At 47.9% G+C, this 23,942-nt stretch overlaps 1 protein-coding gene across 1 annotated transcript in view; it reads right to left on the bottom strand.

Moving 5' to 3' along the window:
* LOC132095613 (UBX domain-containing protein 4-like) overlaps positions 1–23,692 on the bottom strand; it is a 29,232-nt gene extending 5,540 nt beyond the window's left edge. Inside the window, exons 1-8 of the mRNA XM_059500755.1 lie at positions 23,520–23,692; positions 19,093–19,195; positions 18,993–19,021; positions 18,747–18,865; positions 1,974–2,040; positions 1,693–1,780; positions 1,538–1,592; positions 1,297–1,461 (exon numbers count right to left, since the gene is read on the bottom strand). Of these exons, the coding sequence (XP_059356738.1) occupies positions 1,297–1,461; positions 1,538–1,592; positions 1,693–1,780; positions 1,974–2,040; positions 18,747–18,865; positions 18,993–19,021; positions 19,093–19,195; positions 23,520–23,601 (708 nt within the window). The 5' untranslated portion in view covers positions 23,602–23,692. The remainder of the gene's footprint in view (positions 1–1,296; positions 1,462–1,537; positions 1,593–1,692; positions 1,781–1,973; positions 2,041–18,746; positions 18,866–18,992; positions 19,022–19,092; positions 19,196–23,519) is intronic.
* Positions 23,693–23,942: the final 250 nt, after the last annotated feature.

Raw genomic sequence — 23,942 nt, 5'->3', positions numbered from 1 at the left:
CTAAGAACTAGTATGACCAAATAGCAGCTGCCAAGAGGTGATATGTCTTCCTTGTCCAATACATATCAACCAACCTACGCTTTCATAACTTAATTTAAAAAGTTACTTTTTAAGACTAGTTTTAATAGTTTATGCAACTGGCCCCAGATTTACTGAACAGGGCAAATTAGCATTAGCCTGCAGTTCCAGAAAAGCACAGATGGGGGGGCATTCTGCGTGTGATTTACTAACAATGCACACACTGAAGAACACAGATGCAGAAGATCATGTCCATAATAACAGGACTTAACACATGGTCTTATGGCGTTAAATAAATGGCACAAATACCAGTAATTTGACAAGCACAAACATGAATAAATCCCGTCGCATGATCCATTTGAATACTCTCCTCACACAAATTGTGTGTCTGAAAGGAAAACTCCAACAAATGCATATTCAATATGATCAGGTGCAAAAATATCTGTCCATGTCTTTTCTGTGCTAATTCTTCACTGCATGTCTTAAGTAAATCTGCACACAGTACTGTTTTAATGCCAAAGGGTGGTCTGCGCTGGATCTTCTGCTGTACTCATGAACATGTTCAGATGTTTCTCTGAGAGCACCCGAGGTCGTGATGTACAGCCAATCACACTCATGTTCTAAAACACTGGATTCAGAAATCTACTTTTAACTAAAAACTACATTTTTTACTAAAATATTATCAATATTCTAATTATATATAATAATATCTTACTAAGACACATTTCTTCAAAGCAATAAAGTAACAGCTGTTTTTAATAAAAAGTGCACAATGTTTAAAATAATGTTTATAAACCATATATAATTAAGTTGCTTAAACAATTAGAAACAAAACCACATCTTGTATGCATGTATAGATCAATACAAAGGACTGAGAACCAATCACAAAGGGTCTAAACATCTCGTGTGACATTCGAGTGCACCGGTGACAGATGCACCTCTAGAAACTGAGCAGGATATGTGTTCTGTGTGAACGCTTGCTTTCAGTTTTGATGTAAACGAGATCTTCTCTGCATTGATGGTCTCTTTTTTTCACAATACTTTGAATGAACGATGCAGCAGCGCCGATCTAGTGGGTTTAACTGGACAGACAGTAAAAGCACTCAAATGCAGTGACCCCTCATCATCTTCGCCTCTCCTGTGCCGCTGATAAGGCAGCCTGACACACACCTAACATCAGAATGCATTTGCATTCGAATGTGGATTTTTATTTTAAACTCAACGGATACTGTGTTGACAGCCCTACTGTATAACGCTCTCTCAGTGTGTGAGGAGTACCAGAGCGATCTGCTGCTTGACTCGCTCTCGGGCCGCTCGCTCCTCGGCCTTCTCTCGATTCCTCTCCTCCAGAAGACGCTTGGTTTTCTCCTCCTCCTGCTGATGCTTGAAGTCCAGCATCTCCTTCCCCATCTTACGCCTCTCCATCTCCTTCTTCAGCTCATTCTGTTCACGAGAGGACAATCACGTCACACACACTCATCTCTCATCCTCTAGAGGACATGGATGATCAGAGCATTACCTCTTCTTCTGCTTTCTTCTTCTGCTCGCGTCTTTCCTCCAGCTTCTTCGTTATCCTACATAGAAAAAACAACAACAAATACATATTTGGGCATGTGAACACACACTGAGCTGTGATTGGTTGCTTCACATGTTCATCAGACAGTGTTTGCTCACCTCTCCACTTTGGTATCCAGAGGCTCGTCTTCACCTGGAGTCACATGACCTGACGCTCCGTCTTCCTCCATCGACTCAGACAGGGATTCTGGTGAAGAGAGGAATCAGTCCAGCGCTCAACCAAACTCAACACATGCAGATCTCTCTAATTTGAATGTTAAGCTGCTAACGACTCCTGAAACTAAATTAACAGAGCACTTCAATACTGAAACTTCATGCAAATCAGTCTCTCCTGAAAGCACAGATGTGAGCAAATTGTCCTGCAGCCAATCAGAGCTCACCTTTAGCCTGCGGCTCCGAGATGGGCGTCTGATTGGCTCGCTCTGCGCTCATCTGCTGCGTGTGCATCTGGACACAAGAGCTTGTTAGTGTGTGTGTGTGTGTGTGTGTGTGTGTGTGTGTGAAACCAGCAGGGCCCTTTCCAGCCTTTCCAACTACTTCCACCAGCTGAATATTAGCATAAAGATCAACTTGTAAAAATCTTAACAGAGATCTAAATAGTCTGTATATTATATGCACATTAAAATGAGTGACAGCATTAGCAAATAAGAATAATAAATGTTTATTTATATAGCGCCTTTCCCAGATTAAAGGATTATTTATGAGGTTACACCAACAGATCAAATACTCATTACAAAGAAACAATGTTCACTGGACATTTGCCCAATCCAGTCACAAATAATGCAGTTGCATATATAGCACAAACTAAAGAATAAAGAAAACAAATAGGACAAATACACACTGCTATTTAGTGATAGTGTTGATTAAACAAATCAACGGGTGCTTTTGTGCCCGCGTGAGTAACGAGTGCATGTGTGTAACGGGTGCGTGTGTAACGCGTGTAACAAGTGCTTTTGTGCCCGCATGAGTAACGAGTGCATCTGTGCTCGTGTTAGTAACGAGTGCATGTGTAACGCATGTTTAATAAATGCATCTGTCCCCGCGTGTGTAACGAGTGCATGTGTGTAACAGGTGCGTGTGTAACGTGTGTAACGAGTGCTTTTGTGGCCGCGTGAAAAACGAGTGCATGTGTGTAACGGGAGAGTGTGTAACGTGTGTGTAATGAGTGCATCTGTGCCGTGTGTGTAACGAGTCCGTGTGTGTAACAGATGCGTGTGTAACGCGTGAGTAACGAGTGCGTCTGTGCCCGCATGTGTAACGGGTGTATGTGTAATGCATGTTTAACGAGTGCATCTGTCCCCGCGTGTGTAACGAGTGCATGTGTGTAACGGGTGCGTGTGTAACAAGTGCTTTTGTGCCCGCGTGAATAACGAGTGCATGTGTGTAACGGGATGGTTGTGTAACGTGTGTGTAACGAGTGCGTGTGTGTAACAGATGCGTGTGTAACGCGTGAGTAACGAGTGTGTCTGTGCCGTGTGTGTAACGAGTCTGTGTGTGTAACAGATGCGTGTGTAATGCGTGAGTAACGAGTGCGTCTGTGCCCGCGTGTGTAACAGGTGCGTGTTTAACGCGTGAGTAACTAGTGCTTTTGTGCCCGCGTGAATAACGAGTGTATGTGTGTAACGGGAGAGTGTGTAACGTGTGTGTAACGAGTGCGTCTGTGCAGTGTGTGTAACGAGTACGTGTGTGTAACAGATGCGTGTGTAATGCGCGAGTAACAAGTGCATCTGTGCCCGCGTGTGTAACGGGTGCGTGTTTAACGCGTGAGTAACGAGTGCATCTGTGCGCGTGTGAGTAAAAAGTATATGTGTAACGGGTGCGTTTGTGCCCGTGTGTGTAACGAGTGCGTTTGTGCCCGCGTGTGTAACGAGTGCGTTTGTGCCCGCGTGTGTAAAGAGTGCGTTTGTGCCCGCGTGTGTAACGAGTGCGTTTGTGTAACGGGAGACTGTGTAACGTGTGTGTAACGAGTGCGTATGTGCCGTGTGTAACGAGTCCGTGTGTGTAACAGATGCGTGTGTAATGCGCGAGTAACGAGTGTGTCTGTGCCCGCGTGTGTAACAGGTGCGTGTTTAACGCGTGAGTAACTAGTGCTTTTGTGCCCGCGTGAATAACGAGTGTATGTGTGTAACGGGAGACTGTGTAACGTGTGTGTAACGAGTGCGTCTGTGCGGTGTGTGTAACGAGTACGTGTGTGTAACAGATGCGTGTGTAACGCGTGAGTAACGAGTGCGTCTGTGCCCGCGTGTGTAACGGGTGTATGTGTAATGCATGTTTAACGAGTGCATCTGTACCCGCGTGTGTAACGAGTGCATGTGTGTAACGGGTGCGTGTGTAACAAGTGCTTTTGTGCCCGCATGAATAACGAGTGTATGTGTGTAACGGGAGAGTGTGTAACGTGTGTGTAACGAGTGCGTCTGTACCGTGTGTGTAACGAGTCCGTGTGTGTAACAGATGCGTGTGTAATGCGAGAGTAACGAGTGCGTCTGTACCCGCGTGTGTAACGGGTGCGTGTTTAACAAGTGAGTAACTAGTGCTTTTGTGCCCACGTGAATAACGAGTGCATGTGTGTAACGGGAGAGTGTGTAACGTGTGTGTAACGAGTGCGTTTGTACCGTGTGTGTAACGAGTCCGTGTGTGTAACAGATGCGTGTGTAACGCGTGAGTAACGAGTGCATCTGTGCCCACGTGTGTAACGGGTGCGTGTTTAACGCGCGAGTAACGCGTGCATCTGTGCTCGTGTGAGTAGAGTATATGTGTAACGGGTGCGTTTGTGCCCGTGTGTGTAACGAGTGCGTTTGTGCCCGAGTGTGTAACGAGTGCGTTTGTGTAACGGGAGACTGTGTAACGTGTGTGTAACGAGTGCGTCTGTGCCGTGTGTGTAACAGATGCGTGTGTAACGCGTGAGTAACGAGTGCGTCTGTGCCGTGTGTGTAACGAGTCTGTGTGTGTAACAGATGCGTGTGTAATGCGCGAGTAATGAGTGCGTCTGTGCCCGCGTGTGTAACAGGTGCGTGTTTAACGCGTGAGTAACTAGTGCTTTTGTGCCCGCGTGAATAACGAGTGTATGTGTGTAACGGGAGAGTGTGTAACGTGTGTGTAACGAGTGCGTCTGTGCGGTGTGTGTAACGAGTACGTGTGTGTAACAGATGCGTGTGTAATGCGCGAGTAACGAGTGCGTCTGTGCCCACGTGTGTAACGGGTGCGTGTTTAACGCGTGAGTAACGAGTGCATCTGTGCTCGTGTGAGTAAAGAGTATATGTATAACGGGTGCGTTTGTGCCCGTGTGTGTAACGAGTGTGTTTGTGCCCGCGTGTGTAACGAGTGCGTTTGTGCCCGCGTGTGTAATGAGTGCGTTTGTGTAACGGGAGAGTGTGTAACGTGTGTGTAACGAGTGCGTCTGTGCCGTGTGTGTAACGGGAGAGTGTGTAACGTGTGTGTAACGCGTGCGTCTGTGCGGTGTGTGTGTAACGAGTACGTGTGTGTAACAGATGCGTGTGTAATGCGCAAGTAACAAGTGCATCTGTGCCCACGTGTGTAACGGGTGCGTGTTTAACGCGTGAGTAACGAGTGCATCTGTGCTCGTGTGAGTAGAGTATATGTGTAACGGGTGCGTTTGTGCCCGTGTGTGTAACGAGTGCGTTTGTGCCCGCGTGTGTAACGAGTGCGTTTGTGCCCGCGTGTGTAACGAGTGCGTTTGTGCCCGAGTGTGTAACGAGTGCGTTTGTGTAACGGGAGACTGTGTAACGTGTGTGTAACGAGTGCGTCTGTGCCGTGTGTGTAACAGAGTCGTGTGTAACGGGTGAGTAACGAGTGCGTCTGTGCCGTGTGTGTAACGAGTCCGTGTGTGTAACAGATGCGTGTGTAATGCGCGAGTAATGAGTGCGTCTGTGCCCGCGTGTGTAACAGGTGCGTGTTTAACGCGTGAGTAACTAGTGCTTTTGTGCCCGCGTGAATAACGAGTGTATGTGTGTAACGGGAGAGTGTGTAACGTGCGTGTAACGAGTGCGTCTGTGCGGTGTGTGTAACGAGTACGTGTGTGTAACAGATGTGTGTGTAATGCGCGAGTAACGAGTGCGTCTGTCCCCGCGTGAATAACGAGTGTATGTGTGTAACGGGAGAGTGTGTAACGAGTGTGTCTGTGCGGTGTGTGTAACAAGTCCGTGTGTGTAACAGTTGCGTGTGTAACGCGTGAGTAACAAGTGCGTCTGTGCCGTGTGTGTAACGAGTCTGTGTGTGTAACAGATGCGTGTGTAATGCGCGAGTAACGAGTGCGTCTGTGCCCGCGTGTGTAACGGGTGCGTGTTTAAAACGTGAGTAACGAGTGCGTTTGTGCCCGCGTGTGTAAAGAGTGCGTTTGTGCCCGCGTGTGTAACGAGTGCGTTTGTGTAACGGGAGACTGTGTAACGTGTGTGTAACGAGTGCGTCTGTGCCGTGTGTAACGAGTCCGTGTGTGTAACAGATGCGTGTGTAATGCGCGAGTAACGAGTGTGTCTGTGCCCGCGTGTGTAACAGGTGCGTGTTTAACGCGTGAGTAACTAGTGCTTTTGTGCCCGCGTGAATAACGAGTGTATGTGTGTAACGGGAGAGTGTGTAACGTGTGTGTAACGAGTGCGTCTGTGCGGTGTGTGTAACGAGTACGTGTGTGTAACAGATGCGTGTGTAACGCGTGAGTAACGAGTGCGTCTGTGCCCGCGTGTGTAACGGGTGTATGTGTAATGCATGTTTAACGAGTGCATCTGTACCCGCGTGTGTAACGAGTGCATGTGTGTAACGGGTGCGTGTGTAACAAGTGCTTTTGTGCCCGCGTGAATAACGAGTGTATGTGTGTAACGGGAGAGTGTGTAACGTGTGTGTAACGAGTGCATCTGTACCGTGTGGTAACGAGTCCGTGTGTGTAACAGATGCGTGTGTAATGCGAGAGTAACGAGTGCGTCTGTACCCGCGTGTGTAACGGGTGCGTGTTTAACAAGTGAGTAACTAGTGCTTTTGTGCCCGCGTGAATAACGAGTGCATGTGTGTAACGGGAGAGTGTGTAACGTGTGTGTAACGAGTGCGTCTGTACCGTGTGTGTAACGAGTCCGTGTGTGTAACAGATGCGTGTGTAACGCGTGAGTAACGAGTGCGTCTGTGCCGTGTGTGTAACGAGTCTGTGTGTGTAACAGATGCGTGTGTAATGCGCGAGTAACGAGTGCATCTGTGCCCACGTGTGTAACGGGTGCGTGTTTAACGCGCGAGTAACGAGTGCATCTGTGCTCGTGTGAGTAGAGTATATGTGTAACGGGTGCGTTTGTGCCCGTGTGTGTAACGAGTGCGTTTGTGCCCGAGTGTGTAACGAGTGCGTTTGTGTAACGGGAGACTGTGTAACGTGTGTGTAACGAGTGCGTCTGTGCCGTGTGTGTAACAGATGCGTGTGTAACGCGTGAGTAACTAGTGCTTTTGTGCCCGCGTGAATAACGAGTGTATGTGTGTAACGGGAGAGTGTGTAACGTGTGTGTAACGAGTGCGTCTGTGCGGTGTGTGTAACGAGTACGTGTGTGTAACAGATGCGTGTGTAATGCGCGAGTAACGAGTGCGTCTGTGCCCACGTGTGTAACGGGTGCGTGTTTAACGCGTGAGTAACGAGTGCATCTGTGCTCGTGTGAGTAAAGAGTATATGTATAACGGGTGCGTTTGTGCCCGTGTGTGTAACGAGTGTGTTTGTGCCCGCGTGTGTAACGAGTGCGTTTGTGCCCGCGTGTGTAATGAGTGCGTTTGTGTAACGGGAGAGTGTGTAACGTGTGTGTAACGAGTGCGTCTGTGCCGTGTGTGTAACGGGAGAGTGTGTAACGTGTGTGTAACGCGTGCGTCTGTGCGGTGTGTGTAACGAGTACGTGTGTGTAACAGATGCGTGTGTTATGCGCGAGTAACAAGTGCATCTGTGCCCACGTGAGTAACGAGTGCATCTGTGCTCGTGTGAGTAGAGTATATGTGTAACGGGTGCGTTTGTGCCCGTGTGTGTAACGAGTGCGTTTGTGCCCGCGTGTGTAACGAGTGCGTTTGTGCCCGCGTGTGTAACGAGTGCGTTTGTGCCCGAGTGTGTAACGAGTGCGTTTGTGTAACGGGAGACTGTGTAACGTGTGTGTAACGAGTGCGTCTGTGCCGTGTGTGTAACAGATGCGTGTGTAACGGGTGAGTAACGAGTGCGTCTGTGCCGTGTGTGTAACAAGTCCGTGTGTGTAACAGATGCGTGTGTAATGCGCGAGTAATGAGTGCGTCTGTGCCCGCGTGTGTAACAGGTGCGTGTTTAACGCGTGAGTAACTAGTGCTTTTGTGCCCGCGTGAATAACGAGTGTATGTGTGTAACGGGAGTGTGTGTAACGTGCGTGTAACGAGTGCGTCTGTGCGGTGTGTGTAACGAGTACGTGTGTGTAACAGATGTGTGTGTAATGCGCGAGTAACGAGTGCGTCTGTCCCCGCGTGAATAACGAGTGTATGTGTGTAACGGGAGAGTGTGTAACGAGTCCATGTGTGTAACAGATGCGTGTGTAACGCGTGAGTAACAAGTGCGTCTGTGCCGTGTGTGTAACGAGTCTGTGTGTGTAACAGATGCGTGTGTAATGCGCGAGTAACGAGTGCGTCTGTGCCCGCGTGTGTAACGGGTGCGTGTTTAACACGTGAGTAACTAGTGCTTTTGTGCCCGCGTGAATAACGAGTGTATGTGTTTAACGGGAGAGTGTGTAACGTGTGTGTAACGAGTGCGTTAGTGCCCGCGTGTGTAACGAGTGCGTTAGTGCCCGCGTGTGTAACGAGTGCGTTAGTGCCCGCGTGTGTAACGAGTGCGTCAGTGCCCGTGTGTAACGAGTGCGTCAGTGCCCGCGTGTGTAACGAGTGCGTTAGTGCCCGCGTGTGTAACGAGTGCGTTAGTGCCCGCGTGTGTAACGAGTGCGCTAGTGCCCGCGTGTGTAACGAGTGCGCTAGTGCCCGCGTGTGTAACGAGTGCGTTTGTGCCCGCGTGTGTAACCAGTGCGTTTGTGCCCGCGTGTGTAACCAGTGCGTTTGTGCCCGCATGTGTAACCAGTGCGTTTGTGATTGTGTGTGTAACGAGTGCGTTTGTGCCCGCGTGTGTAACGAGTGCGTTAGTGCTTGTGTGTGTAACCAGTGTGTTTGTGCTTGTGTGTGTAATGAGTGCGTTTGTGCCCGCGTTGTGTAACTAGTGCGTTTGTGCCCGTCTGTGTAACGAGTGCGTTTGTGCCTGTGTATGTAACGAGTGCGTTTGTGCCTGTGTATGTAACGAGTGCGTTAGTGTTTGTGTGTGTAACGAGTGCGTTAGTGCTTGTGTGTGTAACGAGTGCGTTTGTGATTGTGTGTGTAACGAGTGCGTTTGTGCCCGCGTGTGTAACCAGTGCGTTAGTGCTTGTGTGTGTAACCAGTGCGTTTGTGCCCGCGTGTGTAACCAGTGCGTTTGTGATTGTGTGTGTAACGAGTGCGTTTGTGCCCGCGTGTGTAACCAGTGCGTTAGTGCTTGTGTGTGTAACCAGTGCGTTTGTGATTGTGTGTGTAACGAGTGCGTTTGTGCCCGCGTGTGTAACCAGTGCATTAGTGCTTGTGTGTGTAACCAGTGCGTTTGTGCCCGCGTGTGTAACCAGTGCGTTTGTGATTGTGTGTGTGTAATGAGTGCGTTTGTGCCCGCGTGTGTAACCAGTGCGTTAGTGCTTGTGTGTGTGTAACGAGTAAGTTTGTGCCCGCGTGTGTAACCAGTGCGTTTGTGCTTGTGTGTGTAACGAGTGCGTTAGTGCTTGTGTGTGTAACGAATGCGTTTGTGCCCGCGTGTGTAACCAGTGCGTTAGTGCTTGTGTGTGTAACGAGTGCGTTTGTGCCCGCGTGTGTAACCAGTGCGTTAGTGATTGTGTGTGTAACGAGTGCGTTTGTGCCCGCGTGTGTAACCAGTGCGTTAGTGCTTGTGTGTGTAACGAGTGCGTTTGTGCCCGCGTGTGTAACCAGTGCGTTTGTGATTGTGTGTGTAACGAGTGCGTTTGTGCCCGCGTGTGTAACCAGTGCGTTAGTGCTTGTGTGTGTAACCAGTGTGTTTGTGCTTGTGTGTGTAACGAGTGCGTTTGTGCTTGTGTGTGTAACGAGTGCGTTTGTGCCCGCGTGTGTAACGAGTGCGTTAGTGCTTGTGTGTGTAACGAGTGCGTTTGTGCCCGCGTGTGTAACGAGTGTGTTTGTGCCCGCGTGTGTAACCAGTGCGTTAGTGCTTGTGTGTGTAACGAGTGCGTTTGTGCCCGTGTGTGTAACGAGTGCGTTAGTGCCTGTGTGTGTAACGAGTGCGTTTGTGCCCGTGTGTGTAACGAGTGCGTTAGTGTTTGTGTGTGTAACGAGTGCGTTAGTGCCTGTGTGTGTAACGAGTGCGTTTGTGCCCGTGTGTGTAACGAGTGCGTTAGTGTTTGTGTGTGTAACCAGTGCGTTAGTGCTTGTGTGTGTAACCAGTGCGTTTGTGCCCGCGTGTGTAACCAGTGCGTTTGTGCTTGTGTGTGTAACCAGTGCGTTTGTGCCCGTGTGTGTAACCAGTGCGTTTGTGCCCGTGTGTGTAACGAGTGCGTTTGTGCCCGTGTGTGTAACGAGTGCGTTAGTGTTTGTGTGTCTAACCAGTGCGTTAGTGCTTGTGTGTGTAACCAGTGCGTTTGTGCCCGCGTGTGTAACCAGTGCATTAGTGCTTGTGTGTGTAACGAGTGCGTTTGTGCCCGCGTGTGTAACCAGTGCGTTTGTGATTGTGTGTGTAATGAGTGCATTTGTGCCCGCGTGTGTAACCAGTGCGTTAGTGCTTGTGTGTGTAACCAGTGTGTTTGTGCTTGTGTGTGTAACGAGTGCGTTTGTGCCCGCGCGTGTAACGAGTGCGTTTGTGCCCGCGTGTGTAACGATTGCGTTAGTGTTTGTGTGTGTAACGAGTGCGTTAGTGCCTGTGTGTGTAACGAGTGCGTTTGTGCCCGTGTGTGTAACGAGTGCGTTAGTGTTTGTGTGTGTAACCAGTGCGTTAGTGCCCGCGTGTGTAACCAGTGCGTTTGTGCCCGCGTGTGTAACCAGTGCGTTTGTGCCCGCGTGTAACCAGTGCGTTTGTGCCCGCGTGTGTAACCAGTGCGTTTGTGCCCGCGTGTGTAACCAGTGCGTTTGTGCCCGCGTGTGTAACCAGTGCGTTTGTGCCCGCGTGTGTAACCAGTGCGTTTGTGCCCGCGTGTGTAACCAGTGCGTTTGTGCCCGCGTGTGTGTAACGAGTGCGTTTGTGCCCGTGTGTGTAACCAGTGCGTTAGTGCTTGTGTGTGTAACCAGTGCGTTAGTGCTTGTGTGTGTAACCAGTGCGTTTGTGCCCGCGTGTGTAACCAGTGCGTTTGTGCTTGTGTGTGTAACCAGTGCGTTTGTGCCTGTGTGTGTAACGAGTGCGTTAGTGTTTGTGTGTGTAATGAGTGCGTTAGTGCTTGTGTGTGTAACGAGTGCGTTTGTGCCCGTGTGTGTAACGACTGCGTTTGTGCCCGTGTGTGTAACGACTGCGTTAGTGTTTGTGTGTGTAACGAGTGCGTTTGTGCCCGCGTGTGTAACCAGTGCGTTAGTGCTTGTGTGTGTAACGAATGCGTTAGTGCTTGTGTGTGTAACCAGGGTGTTAGTGCTTGTGTGTGTAACGAGTGCGTTAGTGCTTGTGTTTGTAATGAGTGTGTTTGTGCTTGTGTGTGTAACCAGTGCGTTAGTGCTTGTGTGTGTAACCAGTGTGTTAGTGCTTGTGTGTGTAACGAGTGCGTTAGTGCTTGTGTGTGTAACGAGTGCGTTAGTGCTTGTGTGTGTAACCAGTGCGTTTGTGCCCGCGTGTGTAACCAGTGCATTAGTGCTTGTGTGTGTAACGAGTGCGTTTGTGCCCGCGTGTGTAACCAGTGCGTTTGTGATTGTGTGTGTAACGAGTGCGTTTGTGCCCGCGTGTGTAACCAGTGCGTTAGTGCTTGTGTGTGTAACCAGTGTGTTTGTGCTTGTGTGTGTAACGAGTGCGTTTGTGTCCGCGTGTGTAACCAGTGCGTTAGTGCTTGTGTGTGTAACGAGTGCGTTTGTGCCCGTGTGTGTAACGATTGCGTTAGTGTTTGTGTGTGTAACGAGTGCGTTTGTGCCCGTGTGTAACCAGTGCGTTAGTGCCCGCGTGTGTAACCAGTGCGTTAGTGCCCGCGTGTGTAACCAGTGCGTTTGTGCCCGCGTGTGTAACCAGTGCGTTTGTGCCCGCGTGTGTGTAACGAGTGCGTTTGTGCCCGTGTGTGTAACGAGTGCGTTTGTGCCCGCGTGTGTAACGAGTGCGTTTGTGCCCGCGTGTGTAACGAGTGCGTTTGTGCCCGCGTGTGTAACGAGTGCGTTTGTGCCCGCGTGTGTAACCAGTGCGTTTGTGCCCGCGTGTGTAACCAGTGCGTTTGTGCCCGCGTGTGTAACCAGTGCGTTTGTGCCCGCGTGTGTAACCAGTGCGTTTGTGCCCGCGTGTGTAACCAGTGCGTTTGTGCCCGCGTGTGTGTAACGAGTGCGTTTGTGCCCGTGTGTGTAACGAGTGCGTTTGTGCCCGTCTGTGTAACGAGTGCGTTTGTGCCCGTGTGTGTAACGAGTGCGTTTGTGCCCGTGTGTGTAACGAGTGCGTTTGTGCCCGTGTGTGTAACCAGTGCGTTTGTGCCCGTGTGTGTAACCAGTGCGTTAGTGCTTGTGTGTGTAACCAGTGCATTTGTGCCCGCGTGTGTAACCAGTGCGTTTGTGCCCGCGTGTGTAACCAGTGCGTTAGTGCTTGTGTGTGTAACCAGTGTGTTAGTGCTTGTGTGTGTAACCAGTGTGTTAGTGCTTGTGTGTGTAACGAGTGCGTTAGTGCTTGTGTGTGTAACGAATGTGTTAGTGCTTGTGTGTGTAATGAGTGTATTTGTGCTTGTGTGTGTAACCAGTGTGTTAGTGCTTGTGTGTGTAACCAGTGTGTTAGAGCTTGTGTGTGTTACCAGTGTGTTAGTGCTTGTGTGTGTAACGAGTGCGTTAGTGCTTGTGTGTGTAACCAGGGTGTTAGTGCTTGTGTGTGTAACCAGGGTGTTAGTGCTTGTGTGTGTAACGAGTGCGTTAGTGCTTGTGTGTGTAACCAGTGCGTTAGTGCTTGTGTGTGTAACCAGGGTGTTAGTGCTTGTGTGTGTAACGAGTGCGTTAGTGCCCGTGTGTGTAACGAGTGCGTTAGTGCCCGTGTGTGTAATGAGTGTGTTTGTGCTTGTGTGTGTAACCAGTGCGTTAGTGCTTGTGTGTGTAATGAGTGTGTTTGTGCTTGTGTGTGTAACCAGTGCGTTTGTGCTTGTGTGTGTAACCAGTGCGTTAGTGCTTGTGTGTGTAACGAGTGCATTAGTGCTTGTGTGTGTAACCAGTGTGTTAGTGCTTGTGTGTGTAACGAGTGCATTAGTGCTTGTGTGTGTAACCAGTGTGTTAGTGCTTGTGTGTGTAACGAGTGCGTTAGTGCTTGTGTGTGTAACCAGTGCGTTAGTGCTTGTGTGTGTAACCAGTGCGTTAGTGCTTGTGTGTGTAACGAGTGCGTTAGTGCTTGTGTGTGTAACGAGTGCGTTAGTGCTTGTGTGTGTAACGAGTGCGTTAGTGCTTGTGTGTAACCAGTGTGTTAGTGCCCGTGTGTGTAATGAGTGTGTTTGTGCTTGTGTGTGTAACCAGTGTGTTAGTGCTTGTGTGTGTAACGAGTGCGTTAGTGCTTGTGTGTGTAACCAGGGTGTTAGTGCTTGTGTGTGTAACGAATGCGTTAGTGCTTGTGTGTGTAATGAGTGTATTTGTGCTTGTGTGTGTAACCAGTGTGTTAGTGCTTGTGTGTGTAACCAGTGTGTTAGAGCTTGTGTGTGTTACCAGTGTGTTAGTGCTTGTGTGTGTAACGAGTGCGTTAGTGCTTGTGTGTGTAACCAGGGTGTTAGTGCTTGTGTGTGTAACCAGGGTGTTAGTGCTTGTGTGTGTAACCAGGGTGTTAGTGCTTGTGTGTGTAACGAGTGCGTTAGTGCTTGTGTGTGTAACGAGTGCGTTAGTGCTTGTGTGTGTAACCAGGGTGTTAGTGCTTGTGTGTGTAACGAGTGCGTTAGTGCTTGTGTGTGTAACGAGTGCGTTAGTGCCCGTGTGTGTAACGAGTGCGTTAGTGCCCGTGTGTGTAACCAGTGCGTTAGTGCCCGTGTGTGTAACCAGTGTGTTAGTGCTTGTGTGTGTAACCAGTGTGTTAGTGCTTGTGTGTGTAACGAGTGCATTAGTGCTTGTGTGTGTAACCAGTGTGTTAGTGCTTGTGTGTGTAACGAGTGCGTTAGTGCTTGTGTGTGTAACCAGTGTTAGTGCTTGTGTGTGTAACGAGTGTGTTAGTGCTTGTGTGTGTAACGAGTGCGTTAGTGCTTGTGTGTAACGAGTGCGTTAGTGCTTGTGTTTGTAATGAGTGTGTTTGTGCTTGTGTGTGTAACCAGTGTGTTAGTGCTTGTGTGTGTAACGAGTGCGTTAGTGCTTGTGTGTGTAACCAGGGTGTTAGTGCTTGTGTGTGTAACGAATGCGTTAGTGCTTGTGTGTGTAACGAATGCGTTAGTGCTTGTGTGTGTAATGAGTGTATTTGTGCTTGTGTGTGTAACCAGTGTGTTAGTGCTTGTGTGTGTAACCAGTGTGTTAGAGCTTGTGTGTGTTACCAGTGTGTTAGTGCTTGTGTGTGTAACGAGTGCGTTAGTGCTTGTGTGTGTAACCAGGGTGTTAGTGCTTGTGTGTGTAACCAGGGTGTTAGTGCTTGTGTGTGTAACGAGTGTGTTAGTGCTTGTGTGTGTAACGAGTGCGTTAGTGCTTGTGTGTAACCAGTGTGTTAGTGCTTGTGTGTAACCAGGGTGTTAGTGCTTGTGTGTGTAACCAGGGTGTTAGTGCTTGTGTGTGTAACCAGGGTGTTAGTGCTTGTGTGTGTAATGAGTGTGTTTGTGCTTGTGTGTGTAACCAGTGTGTTAGTGCTTGTGTGTGTAACGAGTGCGTTAGTGCTTGTGTGTGTAACCAGTGTGTTAGTGCTTGTGTGTGTAACCAGTGTGTTAGTGCTTGTGTGTGTAACGAGTGCGTTAGTGCTTGTGTGTAACCAGTGTGTTAGTGCTTGTGTGTAACCAGGGTGTTAGTGCTTGTGTGTGTAACCAGGGTGTTAGTGCTTGTGTGTGTAACCAGGGTGTTAGTGCTTGTGTGTGTAACCAGGGTGTTAGTGCTTGTGTGTGTAACGAGTGTGTTAGTGCTTGTGTGTGTAACGAGTGCGTTAGTGCTTGTGTGTAACCAGTGTGTTAGTGCTTGTGTGTAACCAGGGTGTTAGTGCTTGTGTGTGTAACCAGGGTGTTAGTGCTTGTGTGTGTAACCAGGGTGTTAGTGCTTGTGTGTGTAATGAGTGTGTTTGTGCTTGTGTGTGTAATGAGTGTGTTTGTGCTTGTGTGTGTAATGAGTGTGTTTGTGCTTGTGTGTGTAACCAGTGTGTTAGTGCTTGTGTGTGTAACGAGTGCGTTAGTGCTTGTGTGTGTAACCAGTGCGTTAGTGCTTGTGTGTGTAACCAGTGTGTTAGTGCTTGTGTGTGTAACCAGGGTGTTAGTGCTTGTGTGTGTAATGAGTGTGTTTGTGCTTGTGTGTGTAACCAGGGTGTTAGTGCTTGTGTGTGTAACGAGTGTGTTAGTGCTTGTGTGTGTAACGAGTGCGTTAGTGCTTGTGTGTAACCAGTGTGTTAGTGCTTGTGTGTAACCAGGGTGTTAGTGCTTGTGTGTGTAACCAGGGTGTTAGTGCTTGTGTGTGTAACCAGGGTGTTAGTGCTTGTGTGTGTAACGAGTGTGTTAGTGCTTGTGTGTGTAACGAGTGCGTTAGTGCTTGTGTGTAACCAGTGTGTTAGTGCTTGTGTGTAACCAGGGTGTTAGTGCTTGTGTGTGTAACCAGGGTGTTAGTGCTTGTGTGTGTAACCAGGGTGTTAGTGCTTGTGTGTGTAACCAGGGTGTTAGTGCTTGTGTGTGTAATGAGTGTGTTTGTGCTTGTGTGTGTAACCAGTGTGTTAGTGCTTGTGTGTGTAACGAGTGCGTTAGTGCTTGTGTGTGTAACGAGTGCGTTAGTGCTTGTGTGTGTAACGAGTGCGTTAGTGCTTGTGTGTGTAACCAGTGTGTTAGTGCTTGTGTTTGTAACGAGTGCGTTAGTGCTTGTGTGTGTAACGAGTGCGTTAGTGCTTGTGTGTGTAACCAGTGTGTTAGTGCTTGTGTTTGTAACGAGTGCGTTAGTGCTTGTGTGTGTAACGAGTGCGTTAGTGCTTGTGTGTGTAACGAGAGCGTTAGTGCTTGTGTGTGTAACGAGTGCGTTAGTGCTTGTGTGTGTAACGAGTGCGTTAGTGCTTGTGTGTGTAACGAGTGCGTTAGTGCTTGTGTGTGTAACGAGTGCGTTAGTGCTTGTGTGTGTAACGAGTGCGTTAGTGCTTGTGTGTGTAACCAGTGCGTTAGTGCTTGTGTGTGTAACCAGTGTGTTAGTGCCCGTGTGTGTAACGAGTGCGTTAGTGCTTGTGTGTGTAACGAGTGCGTTAGTGCTTGTGTGTGTAACGAGTGCGTTAGTGCTTGTGTGTGTAACGAGTGTGTTAGTGCTTGTGTGTGTAACGAGTGCGTTAGTGCTTGTGTGTGTAACGAGTGCGTTAAGGCTTGTGTGTGTAACGAGTGCGTTAAGGCTTGTGTGTGTAACCAGTGCGTTAGTGCTTGTGTGTGTAACCAGTGCGTTAGTGCTTGTGTGTGTAACGAGTGCGTTAGTGCTTGTGTGTGTAACCAGTGTGTTAGTGCTTGTGTGTGTAACGAGTGCGTTAGTGCTTGTGTGTGTAACCAGGGTGTTAGTGCTTGTGTGTGTAACGAGTGCGTTAGTGCTTGTGTGTGTAACGAGTGCGTTAGTGCTTGTGTGTGTAACGAGTGCGTTAGTGCTTGTGTGTGTAACGAGTGCATTAGTGCTTGTGTGTGTAACCAGTGTGTTAGTGCTTGTGTGTGTAACCAGTGTGTTAGTGCTTGTGTGTGTAACGAGTGCGTTAGTGCTTGTGTGTGTAACGAGTGCGTTAGTGCTTGTGTGTGTAACGAGTGCGTTAGTGCTTGTGTGTGTAACGAGTGCGTTAGTGCTTGTGTGTGTAACGAGTGCGTTAGTGCTTGTGTGTGTAACGAGTGCGTTAGTGCTTGTGTGTGTAACGAGTGCGTTAGTGCTTGTGTGTGTAACGAGTGCGTTAGTGCTTGTGTGTGTAACGAGTGCGTTAGTGCTTGTGTGTGTAACGAGTGCGTTAAGGCTTGTGTGTGTAACCAGTGTGTTAGTGCTTGTGTGTGTAACGAGTGCGTTAGTGCTTGTGTGTGTAACGAGTGCGTTAGTGCCCGTGTGTGTAACGAGTGCGTTAGTGCTTGTGTGTGTAACGAGTGCGTTAGTGCTTGTGTGTGTAACGAGTGCGTTAGTGCTTGTGTGTGTAACGAGTGCGTTAGTGCTTGTGTGTGTAACGAGTGCGTTAGTGCTTGTGTGTGTAACGAGTGCGTTAAGGCTTGTGTGTGTAACGAGTGCGTTAAGGCTTGTGTGTGTAACGAGTGCGTTAAGGCTTGTGTGTGTAACCAGTGCGTTAGTGCTTGTGTGTGTAACCAGTGCGTTAGTGCTTGTGTGTGTAACGAGTGCGTTAGTGCTTGTGTGTGTAACCAGTGCGTTAGTGCTTGTGTGTGTAACCAGTGCGTTAGTGCTTGTGTGTGTAACCAGGGTGTTAGTGCTTGTGTGTGTAACGAGTGCGTTAGTGCTTGTGTGTGTAACGAGTGCGTTAGTGCTTGTGTGTGTAACGAGTGCGTTAGTGCTTGTGTGTGTAACCAGTGTGTTAGTGCTTGTGTGTGTAACCAGTGTGTTAGTGCTTGTGTGTGTAACGAGTGCGTTAGTGCTTGTGTGTGTAACGAGTGCGTTAGTGCTTGTGTGTGTAACGAGTGCGTTAGTGCTTGTGTGTGTAACGAGTGCGTTAGTGCTTGTGTGTGTAACGAGTGCGTTAGTGCTTGTGTGTGTAACGAGTGCGTTAGTGCTTGTGTGTGTAACGAGTGCGTTAGTGCTTGTGTGTGTAACGAGTGCGTTAGTGCTTGTGTGTGTAACGAGTGCGTTAGTGCTTGTGTGTGTAACGAGTGCGTTAGTGCTTGTGTGTGTAACGAGTGCGTTAAGGCTTGTGTGTGTAACCAGTGCGTTAGTGCTTGTGTGTGTAACCAGTGTGTTAGTGCTTGTGTGTGTAACGAGTGCGTTAGTGCCCATGTGTGTAACGAGTGCGTTAGTGCTTGTGTGTGTAACGAGTGCGTTAGTGCTTGTGTGTGTAACGAGTGCGTTAGTGCTTGTGTGTGTAACGAGTGTGTTAGTGCTTGTGTGTGTAACGAGTGCGTTAGTGCTTGTGTGTGTAACGAGTGCGTTAAGGCTTGTGTGTGTAACGAGTGCGTTAAGGCTTGTGTGTGTAACCAGTGCGTTAGTGCTTGTGTGTGTAACCAGTGTGTTAGTGCTTGTGTGTGTAACGAGTGCGTTAGTGCTTGTGTGTGTAACCAGTGTGTTAGTGCTTGTGTGTGTAACCAGTGCGTTAGTGCTTGTGTGTGTAACCAGGGTGTTAGTGCTTGTGTGTGTAACGAGTGCGTTAGTGCTTGTGTGTGTAACGAGTGCGTTAGTGCTTGTGTGTGTAACGAGTGCATTAGTGCTTGTGTGTGTAACCAGTGTGTTAGTGCTTGTGTGTGTAACGAGTGCGTTAGTGCTTGTGTGTGTAACCAGTGTGTTAGTGCTTGTGTGTGTAACGAGTGCGTTAGTGCCCGTGTGTGTAACGAGTGTGTTTGTGCTTGTGTGTGTAACGAGTGCGTTAGATTTATATAGCGCTTTAAACAAAATACATTGCGTCAAAGCAACTGAACAACATTCATTAGGAAAACAGTGTCAATAATGCAAAAATGATAGTTAAAGGCAGTACATTATTGAATTCAGTGATGTCATCTCTGTTCAGTTAAATAGTGTCTGTGCATTTATTTCGGTGACAGAATGGAGAAAAAAACCTTGGGAGAAACCAGGCTCAGTTGGGGGGCCAGTTCTCCTCTGACCAGACGAAACCAGTAGTTCAAGTGTGTAACGAGTGCGTTAGTGCCCGTGTGTATAACGAGTGCGTTTGTGTTCACCTGTGTGACTCTGCTGATCCTGCGCTGGAGCTCGTCCTCTGTCACACTGCCTGCGATCACCTCCAGAGGAACGCCGTTCTCTCCGATGAAGAAGCTGGACGGGATACACACCACGGGATCTGCATCAGCTCGGAGTTAAAGATACAATAAACGCAGGCAGAGTTTATTATTTATGTGTCTCCAACACCTTCTAAAAACAAAACATCACACTCCATCTGTCGGTCTCAGAACAGCAGCAAAGGATACAGATCTGTGAGAACTGGACACATGTTTCACTGCAGGAACAAGAGAGACAGACAAATCAGTCAATCAATGAGACTCTGGTGCAGGATCACTCGCGTCTCACCTCTCAGCGTCCACTCGAATCGCCACACAGCAGTTCTGAGCCGCTTCACACACACTGTCCGCCTCCCAACTGGACATCAGCTGAGCAGACTGATCATCACTCCCTGCAGAGAGAGAGTGAGAGAGAGAGAGAGAGAGAGAGAGTCAACACACACACACACACAGAGAGAGAGAGAGAGAACACACAGAGAGAGAGAGAGAGAACACACAGAGAGAGAGAGAGAGTCAACACACACACACACACACAGAGAGAGAGAGAGAGAGAGAGAGAGAGAGAGAGAGAGAGAGAGAGAGAGAGAGAGAGAGAGTCAACACACACACACACACACACAGAGAGAGAGAGAGAGAGAGAGAGAGAGTACACACATACACAGAGAGAGAGAGAGAGAGAGAGAGAGAGAGAGTCAACACACACACACACACACACACAGAGAGAGAGAGAGAGAGAGAGAGAGAGAGAGTACACACATACACAGAGAGAGAGAGAGAGAGAGAGAGTCAACACACACACACACACACACACAGAGAGAGAGAGAACACACATACAGAGAGAGAGAGAGACAACATTTTGAAAATTTATATCAAGAAATCCCACCAAAACAGCTCAATGACAATTATGATCTGATCAAACAAAATCTACAAACTTATGAAGACACAATTAAAAATTATCAAAATCCACTTGACTTCCCAATTACAATTAAAGAATTGACAAACAAACTCAAAAGCCAAAAATGTAAGAGATCTTATGGTCCTGACAGCATTCTAGGTGAAATGCTGAAACACAGCACACCTGAGCTTCAGACAGCTGTGCTCAAATTATTCAACATTGTACTTAGTTCAGACTGCTCTCCTGACATCTGGAGCCGAGGACTCATTACCCCTATTCACAAGAGTGGAGACAGACTGGACCCTAATCATTTCAGAGGCATCTGTGTGAGCAGTAATCTGGGGAAGTTATTTAGCAGTATTTTAAACCATAGAATGGTAAACTTCCTTAACGAACACGATGTCCTGAGTCCGAGTCAGATTGGCTTCCTTCCAAATCACAGAACGACTGACCACATTTACACCCTACACACCCTAATCAATAAACACGTAAAACAGACCCAAAACGGAAAAATATTTGCATGCTTTGTCGATTTCAAAAAAGCATTTGATTCTATTTGGCACGACGGATTATATTATAAACTTTTACAAAGTGGTGTAGGGGGTAAAGTTTTTGACATTATAAAATCAATGTATTCGAACAACAAATGTGCGATCCGAATTGGCAACAAACATACAGAATTCTTCACCCAGAAAAGAGGAGTGCAGCAGGGCTGTAGTCTGAGTCCAACGCTGTTCAACATTTACATCAATGAGTTAGCGGTGCAGCTGGAACAGTCTACAGCCCCTGGACTCTCTCTACAAGACAAGAACATCAAGCTCTTGCTGTACGCAGATGATCTGGTTCTGCTGTCCTCCACCCCACAGCTGGACCTGCTGGACAACTACTGCCAGAACTGGGCCCTGGCAGTAAACCTCAACAAGACCAACATTATGGTCTTTCAGAAGAAGCCCAGGTGTCAGGAACACAGACACCAGTTCAGTCTAGGCAGCACCACTCTAGAACACACGATGCAGTACACTTACCTCGGCCTGATCCTCACTGCATCGGCGAGTTTCAGTTCGGCAGTGAATGCTCTCAAAGATAAAGCTCGAAGAGCTCTATATGCAATCAGGAAAAAATTCCAAAATATTGAAATACCGCTTCCAATCTTTGCTAGTGTGATTCAGCCCATAGCGCTGCATGGAAGTGAGGTTTGGGGTCCACTCAGTGATCAGAGCTACACTAGATGGGACAGACATCCAACAGAAGCCCTACACACAGAATTCTGCAAAATGATTCTAAAATTACAACGAAGAACACCCAATAACGCATGTAGGGCAGAATTAGGCCGATTCCCATTGATTATCAATATGATATAAAAGATCCCTCAAATTCTGGATGCATCTTAAATCAAGTCCCACAGAAACGCTACATTTTAAAGCGCTACAAACCCAAGAACTGAACCCTGAAAAGAGTCCACTCAGTCAGCTAGTTCTGAGACTTACTAACCAGACTAACTCTACTAATACTAACCAGTCTCAGACCAGCACTGCTTCTCACCCAAACATCAAAATCAATCAAATTAGCAAACAATCTAAAAATACATATCTGGAACATTGGGATCAAGAAACTAAAACACAAAGTAAATTACAATTCTATCGAACTCTAAAATCAGATTATGAATGTGAAGATTATCTTCAGAGTGTCAGAGACACAAAGCAGAGACGGATCCTGACCAAGTACAGACTCAGTGAGCACAGTCTAGCCATCGAGATGTGTGTGTGTGTGTGTGTGTGTGTGTGTGTGTGTGTGTGTGTGTGTGTGTGTGTGAGAGAGAGAGAGCACAGTCTAGCCATCGAGACGGGCAGACACAGCAAGAGCTGAGTGTGTGTGTGTGTGTGTGAGAGAGAGCACAGTCTAGCCATCGAGATGTGTGTGTGTGTGTGTGTGTGTGTGTGTGAGTGTGTGTGTGTGTGTGTGTGAGAGAGAGAGAGAGCACAGTCTAGCCATCGAGACGGGCAGACACAGCAAGAGCTGAGTGTGTGTGTGTGTGTGTGTGAGAGAGAGCAGTCTAGCCATCGAGACGGGCAGACACAGAAAGAGCTGAGTGTGTGTGTGTGTGTGTGTGTGTGTGTGTGTGTGTGTGTGTGTGTGAGAGAGAGCACAGTCTAGCCATCGAGACGGGCAGACACAGAAAGAGCTGGTTACCCAGAGAGAGAAGAGTGTGTGCTCACTGTCAGACAGGAGAGATCGAGACAGAGACGCACTTCCTCCTGCACTGTAAGAAATACACCTCCATAAGAGACCTATACTTTAACAAATTCACCAACTTAATAAAAAACTTTACTGCGAGATACGTGTGGACGTGCCACAGTCTGAGAGACAGCAGGTGAACGTGTGTGTGTGTGTGTGTGTCTGACCCTATTGTGCACCACAGTGATCATTAGTATGTTTGTGTATTTCTATGTAAGTTTAAGACTGTGGTATCAAATGTTCACACAAATGTTATAATTTGTTAGTTTAATATTATAAGATGTTATTATAATCAGTTCCATTACTGTGATGTTCATTTTTTTTGTTATAATTTATTTTAATTTTCTATATATGTACACTAAGCTTTGGCAATATTGTATAATTTACATTCATGCCAATAAAGCAATATTGAATTGAATTGAGAGAGAGAGTCAACACACACACACACACACACACACACACACACACACACACACACACACACACAGAGAGAGAGAGAGAGAGAGAGAGAGAGAGAGAGAGAGAGTGAACACACACACACACACACACACAGAGAGAGAGAGAGAGAGAGAGAGAGAGAGTCAACACACACACACACACACACACACACACAGAGAGAGAGAGAGAGAGAGAGAGAGAGAGAGAACACACACACACACAGAGAGAGAGAGAGAGAGAGAGAGAGAGAGAGAGAGAGAGTGTGAACACACACACACACACACACACACACAGAGAGAGAGAGAGAGAGAGAGAGAGAGAGAGTGAACACACACACACAGAGAGAGAGAGAGTGAACACACACACACACACACACACACACAGAGAGAGAGAGAGAGAGAGAGAGAGAGTGAACACACACACACACACAGAGAGAGAGAGAGAGAGAGAGAGAGAGTGAACACACACACACACACAGAGAGAGAGAGAGAGAGAGAGAGAGAGAGAGAGAGAGTGAACACACACACACAGAGAGAGAGAGAGAGAGAGAGAGAGAGAGAGAGAGAGAGAGAGTGAACACACACACACACACAGAGAGAGAGAGAGAGAGAGAGAGAGAGAGAGTGAACACACACACACACACACACAGAGAGAGAGAGAGAGAGAGTGAACACACACACACACACACACACACACAGAGAGAGAGAGAGAGAGAGAGAGAGAGAGAGAGTGAACACACACACACACACACACACAGAGAGAGAGAGAGAGAGAGAGAGAGAGAGAGAGAGAGAGAGAGAGAGAGAGTGAACACACACACACACACACACACAGAGAGAGAGAGAGAGAGAGAGAGAGAGAGAGAGAGAGAGAGAGAGTGAACACACACACACACAGAGAGAGAGAGAGAGAGAGTCAACACACACACACACACACACACACACACACACACACAGAGAGAGAGAGAGAGAGAGAGAGAGAGTGAACACACACACACACACACAGAGAGAGAGAGAGAGAGAGAGAGAGAGAGAGAGAGAGAGAGAGAGAGAGAGAGAGAGTGAACACACACACACACAGAGACACAGACCAGAGAGAGAGACTTAACACACACAAACACACACAACTACAGTGTGACGCTGATGTACCTGTGATCACCACCACAAACACACATCTGCGCTCTTTAGCTGCCGCGATGGCCGCCGGGATCGAACCCTCGAACCAGCGCATGATGAAGATGAAGATGAGGAGGATGAAGCTCTGCTGTCGCACTACTGTTGTTCAACTCACAGCTGCCGGAAGCTGCGCGCGGAACACGGAAGCAGTTCGAGCGTTGCGAGGAACTCTGGTAAATGTAGTTTGATCGAAAGCACACATAGGTAAGCACAGGCGCAGCATGACAGGTGTTATAAATGTATTCTCATAGCCGTACAAAGCGAATAAACGTCATTATATAAAGTAAAACATGGGTATAATTTAATGAAGCTTTGGCCGGGAACTCTTTATTCTTAATGTTATATATAAATCCCAAACCTAAAGGTTTTAAAATATTTGTATTACATAAACAAAAG

Source organism: Carassius carassius, chromosome 19, assembly GCF_963082965.1.
Source record: "Carassius carassius chromosome 19, fCarCar2.1, whole genome shotgun sequence".
NCBI classification, from domain to species: domain Eukaryota; kingdom Metazoa; phylum Chordata; class Actinopteri; order Cypriniformes; family Cyprinidae; genus Carassius; species Carassius carassius.
This window is presented reverse-complemented; position numbering and strand designations above follow the sequence as displayed.